Source organism: Parasteatoda tepidariorum, chromosome 9, assembly GCF_982258835.1.
Source record: "Parasteatoda tepidariorum strain Cologne lab strain chromosome 9, Ptep-v5.0, whole genome shotgun sequence".
NCBI lineage: Eukaryota > Metazoa > Arthropoda > Arachnida > Araneae > Theridiidae > Parasteatoda > Parasteatoda tepidariorum.
The window spans coordinates 101,731,633-101,746,992 of record NC_141763.1 but is presented as its reverse complement, the minus strand read 5'-3'; the positions used below and the strand labels follow the sequence as shown (position 1 = coordinate 101,746,992).

General features: G+C 30.7%; 1 protein-coding gene across 2 annotated transcripts in view; it reads left to right on the top strand.

Moving 5' to 3' along the window:
• The window catches only part of Sse (extra spindle pole bodies like 1, separase), an 88,099-nt gene that overhangs the window by 30,780 nt on the left and 41,959 nt on the right, over positions 1-15,360 (top strand). For both annotated transcript variants that reach the window (XM_071186488.2, XM_087152516.1), the window contains exons 11-13: positions 2,246-2,518; positions 8,424-8,678; positions 13,797-14,061. In XM_071186488.2, the coding sequence (XP_071042589.2) occupies positions 2,246-2,518; positions 8,424-8,678; positions 13,797-14,061 (793 nt within the window). The remainder of the gene's footprint in view (positions 1-2,245; positions 2,519-8,423; positions 8,679-13,796; positions 14,062-15,360) is intronic.

Here is a 15,360-nt window from a genome sequence, read left to right as displayed (position 1 = left end):
CATCATGCTTCCTTTGTGTAGCAGGTCGATTTAAATTTTCCGCTTTAAGCTTTTCAAGCTGAATTTCCTGTGCTAATTTTTCTTCTTTGGCAGTCGCTTTTTCCAAGCGTTCCAAAACAATATTTTCTAACACATTTTTCGTAAATATTTCATCATATTTAGTATCGGAAGTAATTAGCTGTGTTATATTGATGATTTTAGGTTTAGGAGGAAGGGTTATCCCTAATTCTTCTGCTAGTTTTAACTGATCTTCCTTTCTAGATCTGGACAAGAAGCTCATTATTTCATTTTTCCTTATAATTCACACAGAATAATAGTAATAAAACATAGCACTCACAGGTTCGTAATTTTCCTTTATCCAATTAAAACGCACACTTTGGATGCCAAAATATCAGGGATATATGCCGAGCTACTTCAAAGTATACCAATATGAAATAACTGATCCGTTAAACATAACTTTGGTAAAAAACATAAACTTATCGTAGATTTCAAATTTGTCACATAGACATGCTATAAAAATAGATTAAGTCTTTTTGTTTGCCACACAGGCTTTTTCACTTTCGTTCTCACTCAATGATTCACAAAAAATGTTTGAGTCTCTCCCTCTCACATAGAGACAGTGCCACCTAGGAGTCGAAGTAGGCTCTGTAACTCCTTCACACACACACAGACATATATATAATATAATTTTTAACAAAAATCTGATCTTAAAAACAATCAGCATATGCTATAATAATCTGTAACACCTACTGTCATACTGCCAGATTTCTACTACCAGGGTTTGAAAAAAGAGCAATCAAGTTAAAGTAATCTTGTGGGTAAATAACCACTCAAATATACTTTACTGGATTTGGAATTTACAAGTTTTTCTATATGTGATAGCCTGCTAAGCAATAGTATATTTTCTTTGCACTAAACACAATGTTATTGATATTTTATCTCATTGGTATTGTCATTTAACTTTTAAATACTTTAACATTAATTTTAATAAATCTACCTTTTATATATATGTATACATATATAACGTCGTTGCCGAGTGGAAGGATTAAAACAGGTCTTAGGCCGGGAAGGAGGGTACAATTTTTATTTATTAATTATTAGACAGAAGCAGTCACGAAAGTGTGCACGAAAAGTTGTGCTTCTCCATTATACGTTAGGGAAAATCTTGCAAAGTAAATCGGTAAAATGTTTCAATTTAGGGAAAGAGGGAAATCTTAGTAATTGTAATTAGTTTATCAAATCGGTTGAGCGTTTCCCACAGAGAGCAAAAGGAAAAATGTCCTGCTTTTAATTAAATGCATACTTGGGCCAAAAATAGATTTAAGAACAGAATGTGGCTTTTAAAAGTGTGAGAAAGCAGTTCGATTTGAATAATTAATTAGGATAACATACAAAGATTAATAAAAGCTTTTTATGTTATATATATATATATAAAAGTTCAAAATGTAGAAAAATTACGGAGCAATGAAAAAAGAAAAGGGAAAAAGAAAAATAATAATAGAATCCAGAAAGTAAAAGATATAATCTTTTTATCAGCTCACACGATATATATATATATATATATATATATATATATATATATATATATATATATATATAATTTGTTTGCCTTCATTTTAAACTTATTTTTATTCTCTCTTTTCTTCCTTGTTTCTTTACAAAACTCAAGGACAAAAATGTTTCAGTCTCCTGTTTATCCTACAGTTTTGTTCAAACATTTTTATTATTTCTACTGAATAGGTAAACATGGAAGTAAAAACAATAAAAATCAAATATACAGGTGACTAAAGGTGTTGCTTTCAAAGTGCTCTAGTGTGCTAGTATGATTTCCTTTCAGTGTTTAAAATTTTTTATTACATAATTTATACAGTCCTTAATGTCATTACAGTTTCATGCAGATGTTTATATAATGGGAATACTATTTAATTAGCTGCATCTGTCACCTATTGTATTTTAATCGTAAGCTAGGTTCTTTCTTATTTGCAAATACTTTATGGGATAATTAATTGTCTCAAAAAGTGAATTAAAAAAAAACTAATGTTTCAGAATTTGTATTTATTATTTTTTTTATGACAATGCTTTCATTTCATTGGGTGATAAAAAAATTTTTTTTTGCGTTTTTGTTATCCAAAAATAATGAGATCATTTGAAGCAAGTAATTATTTAAATGCTGCAACTTTTAAACATGTTGTTTCGATATGAGCTTGCTTGGAAACTAAAGTAAACATATGTTCATTCTCAATAGGAGGAAGCATCAAATTGCCTGAAACCATCAGCTGATGTTACGAATGATGATAATGAAGAAATTGATGTGTGTGATATAGCCCCAACTTTCCCCTTATTGACATTGTCTGTTGAAATCGAAAGGTTGCAGAATTTAGATCATGCGCTTGACCTGTGGACCCAAATTTCCCAAGATTCTGTGCAAGCTTGGTCCACCCTTTCTGGCGAAGTGAATCTTTGGAATGTTTTAACCATAATAAATACTACAGCTGAAGTATATGCTACCTCTGTCCACGTAGGCTCTTATTTCTATATTTATGAAAAATGTACTGTGTTTATGCTTTCAATGTGTATACAGTCTAACTTCATGTGATGCCACAATAGGCATTCCATGTTTCCTAGCTTTTAAAATTTCTTTAATCTTTTAAATTTATTTTTTTAATCATTCTTAATCAAATTTTACATAAATTAACCCACTTATTTAATTTTTATTATATTTTATAAGAAGCAAATATGAAATATTTAATTATTTTCTTATCAATATAACGGCCAACTTTTTATTTCAATATTAATGTGAAACTCATTGAATCACTGTTGAGACTAAATCGAAAACAGAATCTATTTATAACTCTTTATTTCTTACCACAAAAATGTTTCAGTTACAGGGTTATACTAATTCTCGCAGTTTTTATGGCGATTAGGTTTTGCCAAATTATTTTTAAATTTTATATTGATTACTGTGGGTTGGCTTTGTTTTTGGCTATTTTATCTTTCAATAAATCACCAACCATGGATCTTTTTCCATGCTTCTAACTGTCTGTTTGGAACAATTCAATCACTTTTTAATTTGAATTTAGATTAGACTTATAATTTATCTCCCATGGCTTGACCTTACAGATATTATAATACAAAATGTATTATTTCGCTTAAAAAGTCTTTTGTATAAAATATTCTTTAATTTTGTATTGCCACTGTTACTGAATAAAAATTTTATTCAGTAAATGATTTCATCATAATCTTCAATTATACCACTCCAATTTTTTACATTGTGCTTCACTATAAAGAACTGTCTGTTGGCCAAAAAATACATTATAAACAATGATTCACTGTAATACAAATTCTTTGAAAAATATTTTTTAGACACCAACTTTTATTGCTAAAAATAGTGGTGATATCACGTAAGTTTTTAATAAATTTTTAACTAACAAAGTAAATAACTGAACAAAAATTCTAAAGACTTAACTGAACTAACTTAATAATACTAACTAATTATTAATTGATAAGTTAAGTAGTAACTTAACTAAAAATTGATTTTAATTTTACTTTCTATGGAAAAATTAGTGATTTTTTAGATTTAATTTTTAGTAGTGTTCATGATGCCAATTTTATTTTTAATATAGATGATGCTGAAATTTCACATTCTTTAGCATTTTCTTTTATGTCATCCTTGGCATTGTTCTTTTCAGGGTTCCCGCGGCCTTGAAAAGTACTTGAATTTCATTTTGATTTTCAAGGGCCCCTAGAAGTACTTGAAAATGATATTAAATCCTTGAAAATTTTGAAATGACCTTGAAAAGTATCGAAAACTCAGAAAAACAGCCCTATTTCCAGTATTTCTATGATTAACTTTTTGACGCGCGTAAGTGTGAGAGAATGACTTCCCCGTCTTTCTGATGATGACACGTACTGTTTGATTTTAGGATTTTATGTACGTTTGGCTGATTTTAGGAATTTTAAATATTGGGAACTGTGCCAGATTCTGACAAAATCTCGATTCTTATTCAGGCGATTTTAATATCAATCATCGATCTTCGTATTAGACTTATTTAAAAATTATGTGTTGCAGGGATGAAAGACTTCCACGAAAAAGCGGAAATCCGCTTTTTTTCCCCAATTTTGAAAGTTTCCGACCATGTTCCAAAAACTAAAATTTTTGGGAAGTCCTATTGGAGAAACCCAAGCCGCCCGAACGATAGTCGGATTACCGCGACTTCTGCTATAGAGTGGAAAGGAGTCTAAGCGTTTCGTTACGAGCGCCGATATTTGATTTTTTTGTTTGTTTGGCTGATTTTTTGGAATTTTAAATATTAGGAACTGCACCGGAATTTGCTAAAATCGCGATTTTTAATCAAACGATTTTAATATCAATCATCGATTTTTGTATTTAACTGATTTAAAACTTACGTGTTGCAAATTTTTTTACGCGATTTAAAAATCGTACTAGCAATTCCTATTCACTCAATTTCAAAATCCAATATCGCGATTTGTATTTAAGCGTTTTTAAAACCCAATATCGCGATTTGTATTCTCGTGAGTTTAAAATCCAACGTCGCGATTCGTATTCACGCATTTTTAAATCCAACTTTGCGATTCGTTATCACGCAGTTGTAATATCAGATATCGTTTTTCGTATTTGTACGCTATTTAAAAATTACTTACTGCGATTCGTATTCACGTGATCTAAAAATTATGCATCGTGATTCTTATTTACGCGATTTAAAAATTCAATATCGCAATTTTTATTTTCGTGTTTTTAAAATACAACAGCGTGATTCGTAATCACGGGATTTTATAAATCCGAAATCGCGATTCATATTCACACGATTTTAAAATCCAAAAACGCGATTCATATTTACGCGATTTTAAAATCCAATATCGTGATTCATATTCACGCGATTTTAAAATCCAATATCGCTATTCATATTCACGCGATTTTAAAATCTAATATCGTGATTCATATTCACGCGATTTTAAAATCCAATATCGTGATTCATAATCACGCGATTTTAAAATCCAATATCGCGATTCATATTCACGCGGTTTTAAAATCCAACAGCATGATTCACATTCACGCAATTTTAAAATCCAAAATCGCGATTCATATTCACGCGATTTTAAAATCCAACTGCACGATTCATATTCTCGCGATTTTAAAATCCAAAATCGCGATTCATATTCACGCGATTTTAAAATCCAATTTCGTGATTCATATTTACGCGATTTTGAAATCCAAAATCGCGATTCATATTCACGCGATTTTAAAATCCAATATCGCGATTCATATTCACGCGGTTTTAAAATGCAACAGCATGATTCACATTCACGCAATTTTAAAATCCAAAATCGCGATTCATATTCACGCGATTTTAAAATCCAACAGCACGATTCTAGAAAGAAGTAGAAGTAAGCTTTCTCTTGAATTAGTTACTGTAAAGATGTGATCTATTTTTCATTAGTAAGTAATTTAATAGTCGCGCCTTCCTATAATTGATTAATTTTTTTTAATATATTAGTGGTCAAAATTTTAAAATTATATTTAAGAAAAATTTAAAGTTAACTGTCTAAATGCTTCTGCCACTTTAAATATCAAGTCAAGTGCGTATGATCGATGCTACTGAAAAAAAGTTAATTCAAGTATGACTGGTTAATTAAAAAAGTCAGTGACCAAAATTGTTACTAAGAATCTATCAGAAGGTATTGAGGTGAAAGTTGGCTACTGTTTCAATTTAAAATGGTTGACTGGTAATAAATTTAAAATGATAATCAAGCCGCAACATCCAATAATTGATTAATTTTCTTAAATAGAAAAGTGGTCGAAATTTCAAAATTATATTTAAGAACAATTTAAATTTCACTGTCTAAATGCTTCTGCCACTTTAAATATTAAATAAAAGTCTCCCGACAGAGTTGTTTTTAAATATCTAATTGATATCACAGTATTATATAGAACATTCCCCCCTACCCCGTCTTCTACCCGAATCTTTGCTTATTCAGACTTTGTATACCTAGCTTAAAATAAGCCTTAATGCAAAATTCAAACCTGACGTTTTTATGCATCATGAATTTTATTTTCAACTTGATGCCAATCACCCTTGTTTTTTTTTTATATATATGTACTTAGATCACTTTCCGAAATCAAGAGAGAGCAATGGAAGTCTTATTTTTCAGTACTGCTATTATCGACTAACATTTATCGTCAAAACATTTTAGTTTAAAATGTTAAATTTTAGTCTATCTTTAACTAAAATTTATGTCCTTGAAAATTTTATAATAAGTCTTAAAAAGTCCTTGAAAAGTACTTGAATTTTATTTTTATAGCAGAGCATGAACCCTGTCTTTTGTTTTAACTTTTAACGTCTTACACAGCAGCAATAAGTCAGTTCTATTTTAAAAACTTATGATAATTTTAACCCAATTTCAATTTCAAATGCTTTCCTTTTTACAGAATTAACCGTGAAAACAAAAAAGTCTGCTTAACTCAAACCGATGTGTAAAAATATGAAATGAGCAACTGTAAGGGATAGTTGAATTCTTTGATGGCTCCCCCTCTTGATTTTCTCTTCCAGGGGGTGATTTGTAAAGAAAGGGGAAGTAGATATAGTGAATTCAGGGGTCTGTTTAGAAGAAATTTGGGTCCGTTAACGGACCCTTCACAAAATATCTTTTCATAAAAACGGACCCTTCACAAAATATCTTTTCATAAAAACGGACCCTTCACAAAATATTTTAACTTAAAAACGGACCCTTCACAAAATATTTTAACTTAAAAACGGACCCTTCACAAAATGATTTTTCTTTTAATCGAACCCTTCACAAATTTCTTTATCTTCATTATTATTTTGTTAATCGAATAAACCCTTCCCAGTGCAGAAAACAAGAAAGATGGATGTAAACGAATTCAGTTTTGTCTTCGGCAGACGATTCCTCTATTATTCGTCCGAAATGAATATTCTGCGTTCAGCAGTATAGGCTAAATACCAAATATTTGTTTGTTGCATCTCTAATTTAGAAGCAGAAATTGTTGTTTATTTTTTAAAATTTAATTTTTTTAATTATAATTTTACAGTGTTGAGCATAATCTTGTATGTCTTTACAATTTAAAAACTCCTTGAAAAAGTTTTTTTTTTGGAAATAACGGACCCTATTTGCACAAATTCATAAAAGCGGACCCTGCTTGAAAGAATGTGAGTAATTTTTTCACAATTTCACCAAAAACGGACCTTTCACAAAATGTCTGGACAGACCCCTGGAATTGTAAGAATTAATTAGGGGACTAGCTTACCAAGTTGTGTCCAGATGATTATTCTTAAATTGGGTTAAAGTAAAGAAGAGCGGTTTGTTCCTATATCGGGAGTTGGGGTATAGAAGAATGTTTAACAACTTGTTTGCTTTCCTTAAAGATAAGAATGAAATGAAAGTTGACACAATGTAAAAAAATGCTGTCATTTGTAATTCTGGCCCCTAAAAGGAATGAAAAGAAAAATCTACGGAAATGAAATTTGAGTTCACTATAAATGAGCAACAAATTTCTCTGCCTGTGAAATGACGTCAGGTTGAATGAGATTTCGGACAGAACAACTGCGAACAAATATTCACAATATATTCCAGGTTCATTAAGCTCGTTAGTCTATTTTGGTAGGTAAAATATCTCATTGCAAATAAAATTTTATGAATAAAAAATTTTTGCAGGAGGATGTGTAACTGAAGTATGTTTTTTGTTGTAGAACAAAATAGTTTCAATATTATCTTTTGAAAATAAAATTAAAACGGAGCAAATAGAAAATTTAATCATTTGTAATTGACACTTATTATTAATTATATACTTTAATTATTTATATACTTTAATTATTTGTCTGACACTTTTTTCCTTGGTCTATTTGCTGTGTTTCATTCTTTCTTTATTTTTAAAGTTAACAAATTGAATTTATATGAAAAATTACAATACAGAGTATACTTATTGCAACAAACAGCCCAAAACAGGAAACTAAAATTTAAAAAAAAATTAAAACAACCCTCAATTCTTTGGCATCAATCTCTAGTCCAGGAGAACGCTGATTATAACTTTCCCGAAATACGAGTAGTTTTGATGGTCCGAATTAAATCTCATGTTGGTCTGATTCAAATTATAATGATTTTCGAACAAGGTTAATTTTGAGCCTTTCTGGTATATGTATGCTATTCCAAAAAAATGCTATGCACTTTTTGTAAAATATTGTTCTGATTTTTTTTCTTATGCCTACTGTGAGGCCTGCTTTTGATTATTTAGAAATTTTATTTTGAATATTAATTATTAAGCTGTGTCTAAAACTAGTGCTTGGACTTTCAAGTGTGAAATGTTTCAAGACAGGAATTTAATCTTTTTAAGGACTGCTCAGTGTTATGTTATTGTAATAATTAAATAATTCCAGGTTTTTTTTCAGGACATAAAAGAACTGAGGTGCTTGCTGCTTATGCGAAATATTGCATCATTACTTGGAAACGAAGAAAAGGAAATCTGCAGTTCATTATCATTAATTCAGTTTCTCCTGCGATTTGGCTATTTGAAACTTGCATCTCATCTCTTGAAATATGTGGAAACATTATTTCCTAAAGAGGAGGATTGCTCCTTCAGCTTACAAGTTTTAAAATTAAAATCGTGTTTGACTACGAGTCATGTTTTGTATCACGAGGGAAAAGTAAGTTTCAGAACATTGAAGAGATTTTGGTTAGAAAACATGTTATGGAAATTTTAATAAATTGAAGAAAATTAAATTGAAAGCTACAGTAATAACAGGAACAATTAATGCTATAGTTTTACTGTTGATCACAATGTATTCTTATCTTATTGCACTAAAATACTGCATATATTAACGACTGGCTGGAGATAATGTCTAATTTTCATAAAACTATAATTTACTTTAATAAGAATTGGTAACTAACAAAAATCAGAGATAACACAATCTATTTTTTTCCTTCATATTAATAAATGTGTCTAAGTATTATGATATCTCCCTAACCACAACGATTTGCTCATGTCAGTCAGTGATTTTGAAGAGAGTAAGTCAACGGAGATCCTCTCTCCTATCCTATAGAGCAGTGATGGGGAAACTACGGCCCACGGAAAGGTTTAATCCGGCCCGTTTAAGAGTGCCGTCGTGAGAATGTTTGAACGCGTTCTTACTTTGTAATGTGGCGACCCGCATAAAAACTACCTGCGGCGATATTCAAAACACAATAGTACTCTGTACAAACCCATCCGACCTAAACAGATGACTCATCTTCGCTCGAAACTTCCAGACACTCTCGCATTTTCGATTCATTGTTCTGTTTTCTCGAAAGAACCGGAAAAATCCAATTCCCGAACAATCCTTGCAGGTAAGTATAAATACAAGCGAGGCCGCCCGAAGATCAGTTAGTTAGCGACTTAGTCAGTCATCTGCAACGACCCGCTGTGACTCGAGTAATTGTTTGTGTAATCCCCGAAACTGCCACTGCCTCAATGGTCCGTGGGCCGAAGACTCAAAAGCAGTTCTAAACTGATTTTCGTTCCTACACTCGAGTGGCAATTTTAATCTTCCAAAATAGAACTCAATCTTGCCTGGGAAATATAAATTCGCGAAGTTCTCCAAAATATAATAGGCCATTAATTGACAGTTATCAAAATATTGAAGAACTATTTTAATTTCATGAATACAGAATTTTGCCCATGAATATTCAAAGAGGAGGGTACTGGGACGTCACATGAAAATGAACTGACCAATCACAACCAAAAAGCTTCGCGATTTGCGTCTGCTCTTGTTTCCTTTGCTTCAAACTGCTTTACAATTTTCGTATAAACGTTATAAAAGTTTAATAAAATTATAATTTCATTTTAAGAGGACCCGCGTTAGCATTAGTTAGCAGTAAGCTTTCGTCAATTGCGTTTCTGTGTGTTGTTCTCCGTAGTAGGTAACGTCTAAAATGGATGTTAAAATAAGAAAAGTGGATTCAGAATGTCGAGTTTTTAAAGAAGAATGGACGTGGAAATATTTCTTTACTTTATTTAAAGAAAAACCTGTGTGCTTACTTTGCAATACAACTGTTGCAGTTTTAAAAGAATATAACATTCAACGCCATTTCAAGAGCAAACATGAAAACCACTCCTACTCATCGTTAAGTGAAGAGGTGAAAAAAATTAAATCGAAAGATTTAATAAAAAAATGATCAAGTCAACAACAATTATTTCAGAGAGCTAATCATTCTCAAAGATGCGCTACGAAAGCCTGTTATGTGTTGGCTTATACTATTGCTAAATCTAATAAAGCATTTTCAGATGGTGAATTTATAAAGCAGTGCATGATAGATGTGTGCGATATTATGTGCCCTGAAAAGAAAAATGATTTTCAGTCACTTGTCTCTCTCAAGAAGAACAATCACCGAGAGAATTGAGAATATTGATAAAAATCTAATTTCACAACTGACTACAAAAACTCAAAAATTTATTTTTTATTCAATTACCATGGATGAAAGTACAGATATCAGCGATACTGCTAGTTACTCATATTTGTAAGAGGAATCAACGCCCACTTTGAAATTACAGAAGAACTTGCAGGGCTGCAGTCAATGAAAGGAACAACCGCTGGTGCCGATATATTTTGTGAATTTGAAAATTGCATCGATAAACTGCGTTTACCAATTGATAAGTTATGTAATGTAACTACAGATGGTGCTCCTAATATGGTTGGAATCAATCAAGGATTTGTTGGGAAATTTAATTCTAAGCATCCGGAAAATGATGTTTTTTTGCATTGCCTTATACATCAGGATGCTCTCTGTAAATCGGCTTTAGATATTGACCATATACTTAATATTGCTGTAAAACTAGTAAATATGATTCGTTCCGGAGGATTATTACATCGCCAGTTTCAACAGTTTTTGGAGTCCGTACATGCTGAGCATTCCGATATCCTGTATTATTCAAAAGTTCGTTGGTTAAGTGCTGGAAAAGTATTTGAAAGAATTTGGGATTTAAAAGACGATATTGTGAATTTTCTTCTTGATAAAGACATTTATAATCAATTTGACGCCTTAGAAAACGAAACGTGGCTTTCTGATTTCGCTTTTTTCCACAGACCTCCTCGTACACATGAATATACTTAATCTCAAATTGCAAGGGAAAAATCAGTTTCTTCACGATATTTGGCAATACTTGAAAAGTTTCAAATTACAGTTATTATTATTTGCTAATCAGATCTCTAAATTTGATTTTTCTCATTTTCCAAGAATACAATCTTTAAAATTCACTATATCAAACAATAAGATTAAAAAATACGAAATTAATTTGAGAAAACTATCTTCAGAATTTGAAAGGAGATTTCAGGACTTTAGAAAAATGGAACCAGAGTTTAGTATTTTTGCGACCCCATTCAATGTTAATTACGAGGAAGTTGATGCAAAATTTCAACTTGAGTTAATAGAACTGAACTGTAATACTCTCCTGAAACAAACTTTTCATACAGTACCATTACTAGAATTTTATAAAAATTTAAGTCCAGATAATTTCCCAAATCTAATTACTCATGCAATGAAGATAATGACAATGTTCGGCTCATCTTATATATGCGAACAAATCTTTTCAACAATGAAGCTTAGGAAAACTTCTTTAAGAAACAGAATTACAGATGAGCACCTTTCATCAGTTTTAAGAATTTCTGCTTCTCAAATGGAACCGGACTATGACGAAATTTTGAAGAAACAGTCTTAATTTCATTTTTCTCATGCACCATCAACCAGTAATGACACCAGAAAATAAAGTGATAATACTTCACATCAAGAACTACACTAAATTCATTTTATATTATGTGCTTATAATTTTCTTACCTTTCGTTTTTTTACTATTAAAATAAGTGTATGTAATAATATATGTATATGTTTATAGAACACATAAATTTTTTAACGATTAAGCATTATTCTTTGGCCTGCTACGATTGTCTAGTTATTACAAATGGCCCGTCTTAAAAAAAGTTTCCCCACCACTGCTATAGAGTTATGAATGAAAATGTGTTTTTTATTTGTTAAGTTTAAATAAATTTTTTTGTTTATAACCAAGCCTGTCTGAATTTTTGACAAGAAATACGTTACAGTATCGTTTAAATCAGTGTTCCCCAACCTTTTTATGACCGCGGACCTGTCCAGGTTTGATAATTTTATGGCGACCCACTGGGGGGGGGGGCGTTGATTGTTTATATTTTAGATTTTTTTTAATTTATTAATTTTAATTTTATTGTATTTAAACATGCCTTCAAAATAAAATACAGTTACACCAACAAGTAAATATAAAGTGATTTAACATTTTAACTTACTAGAATGTTAAATCAATAAGATCCCTGAGCTTGTTTCTTTGCAATAAGACTGTTCTATCTGGGGGGGGTAATCGGAGACAATGACACCCAAAGTATGTTGCTTATGCCCAGTTTATTCCGTTGCTTTGTTTTGGTTAATGTTACTGCAGAAAACCCCGCTTCACTCAGATAAGTTGTCGGAAATGGCAATAGGGATTATAGTGCTGTGGTGGCAATCTCGGGGTATTGTGCCATGACTTTAATCCAGAACACTGACAGAGTTGTTGTCTCGAACATAGTTTTAACGCCGCCATCATTTACAATCTCCAGCAGTTTATCTTCTTGCACAGATATGCTAGATTCGCCCGATTTGTTGACAAATGGGTAGCAGATCCATTCCTGACCAGATATTTTTTATTTGGGGTATAAACCTAGGAATTTAAATTCAGTTTCAATGAAATGGGCGTCCCGGTACCATGCGATCCACGGACCGATACCGGTCCACTGATTGGAGGTTGGGGAACGCTGGTTTAAATGATACTTCAAAGGTGAAAAATGCATTGAAAATAATTTGTCATTTCAGGGCTATCATTTTTGATAAATAACATGCATCAAAATAACTGTGATCATTGCATGTTTCAACTGAAAAATGCACTGCCCAAAGGGATTGACACTTCAAAAAAAATGTAAATACAACTTTCCGACAAAAAAAAGGAATAATTGCTAATTTTTATTATGTCCTTTAAAAAAAGTAACACAGATTATGAATAACCAACTAGGACTTAGGATAAAAATTTAGTTCTTCATGTCACTCTTCATTCAAGGTGCGTTATACATTTATTTTATGGTAAAATCAAAGGAATTGATGACATAATCTGTGTTTGATTTTGTAATTGAAAATATCGTCTGCAGCAATTTATTAGCATGAGCTGGCTCAAGGGATAGAGCCGAATCCCAGCAATGGCTAGTCAATATGAATTCCGCATCCAGCTTGCACCAACCACAATGCTGACGTAAAATATCCTCAGTGGTAGGCGGATCACGGTTAGAGTTCCCTTGCCGTCTGGCTAACCGTGGGAAGTTTTCATGTCATGCTAATGCAGATTAGTTCCATCAAAAAGTCCTCCACAAAAGCAAATTTCTCCAAATTTTTGATCTAAGAGTTCCATTGTCTTCTGGATCGGGTTAAAAATTACAAGGCTGTGATGTTGAACATTAGTAGTCATAAAACCAAAAATTGGGTGTCAGCTGTTCAACAACAGTTATAAAAAAATTATTAGCATGTTTTATATGAGATACTCGAACCATTAAGATCGCGTTTTCATGTGAAAATCTGATCATTAGATCAAAAGTTATTGAGGGTGTTCCTTTTTTTTTTTTTTTTTTTTTTTTTTTACATTGTTCACTCCTAGTATAGTGTTACTTTTCTTGCCTCTAAATCATGCTAATTTTGTAAATTGTTGAATTATTTCTTACATTTGAATTTCATTGCAGTTTGATGAGGGATTATTGCTTTTACAAGAAGTTTTTGAAAATCCTCTCTTAGAGAGATATTACAAGTCCACGAAAGTTCTTCTTATTGAAGCCTTGCTATTAAAGTCCAAGTTCCTGCGAGTGTCAAATGTGGCTTATTCAGACACCAAAAATATAAAATATTTACTGACTCGGACTGAAATTATAGCCACATTAGAAGCTACAGCATTAGCTAAAGGGCTCTTGAAAAGTTCGTCTAATGAAGATTCTGAAAATTACCCAACAAGTTTGTATTTTTAGTCTATATTTTAGTATTTATTTTTTAGTATTGTATTTTTAGTCTATATCTTGATTTCATTGAATTTAATTTTTAAACTCAAACATCTATTTTAGTGAAAAATAAACGACCAGAAATTATTCTCATTATGATGAAATTTTGGTAACATAATGTTTTAATTCTTTAAATGAACTCAATGGGACTCATGAGTTTTGAAATTAGAAATCTTTAGTCCAGATGTTTTCCCAGTTAACTTCACCTGGAACAATTATAATATTAATTATATTATCAATCTTATTATCAATCTTATTATCAATTATATTATTGATTATAATTGTATGGCTTAAAATATCCTCAGTGGTAGACGGATCATGGGTTAGACTCCCCTTGCAGTCAGGCTAACCGTAAGAGGTTTTTGTGATTTTCTTCTCCGTGTAAAGTAAATGCAGGTTATTTCCATAAAAAAGTCCTCCACAGAGGCAAAAATTCCCTCAATACTTGAATTTTTAAAAAGCTTTTTTTTTTTAAATAAATTCATCTAATGTTTAGCATTAAAAATGTACTCTAAGAAAATCTTGTTTATGTTCAAAAATAAAATCCTTATATAATTATTTTTGTGTAATTAATTTAAAACCTAGCTTTTTTTTTTTATATTTTGAAATGTTATGTATTCAACACTATATATTTTCTCATTGATTAATTATCAATTTATCATAAGTTTGAAAAAAAAAATTTCCCTTTAAACTCTTGAAACATTAAGTCAAAATTAATGTGTACAGTTTTTCATTTTGCAAACTAAATGTGTTTGTTAAAATTATGTAATTCTATTTCTTGAAAAATTTTACTGCTTTACTCTTTTATGTCTAGTATACTCTTTTATATCTAGTATATTATAGAGGCAACGTTTTTGGTTAAAACTTATTTTGTATTATAAGAATTCTGGGAGATTTTATTTTATTATTTTTATTTACTTACTTAATGCTTAGTTTAAAAAAAAAAACATTTTTTTAAATTATACTATTCAATAAGGAAATCAAATTACAAAAAAATCTTATATTTATAAATATTGAAATCAATCCTTATATCTGCAAATTTTTATTTTTACATTATTTTTTATTTACATTACATTTTTTATGACATATCTATTTTGTATTAAATTTTACTACTTATCATCATTTTATTTCATCTCTCTCTCTCTCTCTCTTGTAGAGTAGTTAATTCAGGAAGAAATCTTTTTCCAATTTTTTTAATTGTCATTATAATAAAGTAAAATTTATGAAAAAAATTAATAAATTTTTTTTTAAAAAA